We start from the raw sequence: 2116 nt of genomic DNA on the forward strand, positions 1-2116 counted from the left end.
AATTTCTACAACCATTTACATAAAAGAAGATAAACCTGAATAATATTTACAGGAAAAACAGATTACAGTATTTACAAAGCCAGGAATGGAAGCGGTCCTCCTGCCGAGGAAAGAAGGCGGCGAATAACGAAGAGGAAAAATTAGGAAGAGTCCGGAGAAAGCGCCGGATTTATTTGGAAAACAGACCCCCCCCCTCCCCTTACAGTCACTCTAAACCGTTCATCTGCAGCAGCTTTTCCTCCTCTGTCAGATTTCAGCAATAATCACAAAGCTTTTTTTTTTTTTAAAGGAAGTCCAAAAAAAAAAAAAGGGAAACGTTGAATTTTGTTTTCCTCATAAAAACTCAGTGCCGATAAAGAAGTTCTCACAGAGCGGGTCGTTTATTCAAACAATGGCGAGCAAATCCCTGTACAATTATTAACACACATGCATGATTTAAGGCCGAACAAAAAAAAGGAGTGAAGGTCATTTCACGGAGAATCAGGAATAAAATCAGACGGGGAGGAATCGAGGGGGATGCAGTCCTAATAAAAATAAAAACAGACTAGCTAACGGCGCGGCGGAGTCAGGCCGCCTCCCAACAACCCTTTCAACTCACGGACGCCGCCTCCGCGTCGACCCTGAGGAAACGAGAGGACTGCATGTTTATTCGGCGGCTCCCTAACGGCAGGTAACGTCCCAGAAATCAGGAAAAAAGGACGTTTATCTGGAATAAAGGTTCAGTCTGGTGGTTTCGCCCTCCGAGTTCAACGAGCGACGCGTCAGTGCTGGAGACACTCAGACGGTTAACTCTGAACGCTCGCTGGATAATAAAACAACAAAGAAGAAGAGGAGACGTCCGTCTGGGTTAGAAATCAGTGCTCTGCCGTCTCCATGGTTACCCCCCCCTCTTCTAACCGGTTAATGTTGCTTTTTTTTTTATAAGTTAATCTGCCTTCCACTGGTTCCAGCACCGGCGTCCTGATGGTTGAAAGAAAAACAAGTCAAACACTAAATAAAGTGGAGCAGATGGAAACGGGATGAAGCAGCAGCGATCACATTTCATCCGTTTTCTTCGTCCGCTTTCTCTCTTTTTTTTTATTTCTAGATTTTTCAGTTTTTTTGACGTTTAATACCACAGTTTGCCTAAATATCTGCCTCTGTAATCAGATCCTGAGCTACGACAACAGGAGGAGTAAAAACCGCCTAAAACACAAAGTCTCTGATCTCCCGAGTCCGTCCTCCTTCAGGTCCTCTGGCGTTCACAGGCTGCGGCGGGTCGATCGGGGGGGCGGGGTTTGGCGTGTGTGTCATTGGAGCATGAGCTGCTTGAGGTTGTCGTGCAGGATGGTGTCCTTGACGTCCCGGAACACCAGCCTGATGTTCTCCGTGTTGATGGCGGTGGTGAAGTGGTGGTAGAGCGGCTTCTGCGTGGCGTCGCGCCTCTTGGCGCGGAAGCACTCCACCATGAAGGCCTGGATGTCCGGCAGGCTGTGCTCCGGCCCGCTGTACTCGGGAAAGTAGTCTTTGAGCGGCACCAGCTTCACCTTCTCCTCCAGCAGGTCCGTCTTGTTCAGGAAGAGGATGATGGAGACGTTGACGAAGACGCGGTTGTTGACGATGGTCTCGAAGATGTTGAGCGACTCTCGCAGCCGGTTGGTTTGCCTGTCCTCCATCAGCACCTGGAACACCGACAGAGAGACGCTCAGGTACCGGATCTGTTCTCTAGAACCCGCAAATCTATTTGGCTTCGTTCAAACTGCAGACATTCACACAATTCTGATTTTTATTTTGGTGAAAAACGATTCTTTTCAACTCAAACTTTATTTATAAGCACATTTAAAACAACATTTAGAGCCGTACAGATATAACAGCTGCAGGAAATAAGGTAAAAACTGAAAAGCTAAAATAAATAAACACAATGAAATAAAATAGAATAAAATAAGTTAGAATTTCAATAAAAATTTGAGTAAATTTTTTTCTTTTCCAGATTTCCATTTAGACTTGATTAACCCTTTATAGTGCAAGTTTCCGTATTTGAATAACTTTGCATTTTTCCCGCCTCGAAGCGTTTCCGCACAAAACATTTTAAGACGAAATTGTTTTTATAAAAGTATTTTTTATTTATTTAAATAAA

The 2116-nt window shown here is 44.5% G+C and overlaps 1 protein-coding gene across 1 annotated transcript in view; it reads right to left on the reverse strand.

Annotated features, from left to right (window-relative positions):
* Window positions 1-1079: 1079 nt before the first annotated feature.
* LOC107102520 (guanine nucleotide-binding protein subunit alpha-13-like) overlaps window positions 1080-2116 on the reverse strand; it is a 33183-nt gene continuing 32146 nt past the window's right edge. The window contains exon 5 of the mRNA XM_015401862.1: window positions 1080-1661. Within this exon, the coding sequence (XP_015257348.1) occupies window positions 1290-1661 (372 nt within the window). The 3' untranslated portion in view covers window positions 1080-1289. The remainder of the gene's footprint in view (window positions 1662-2116) is intronic.

Source organism: Cyprinodon variegatus, unplaced genomic scaffold (genome assembly GCF_000732505.1).
Source record: "Cyprinodon variegatus isolate N-32 unplaced genomic scaffold, C_variegatus-1.0 Scaffold1268, whole genome shotgun sequence".
Taxonomy (NCBI): domain Eukaryota; kingdom Metazoa; phylum Chordata; class Actinopteri; order Cyprinodontiformes; family Cyprinodontidae; genus Cyprinodon; species Cyprinodon variegatus.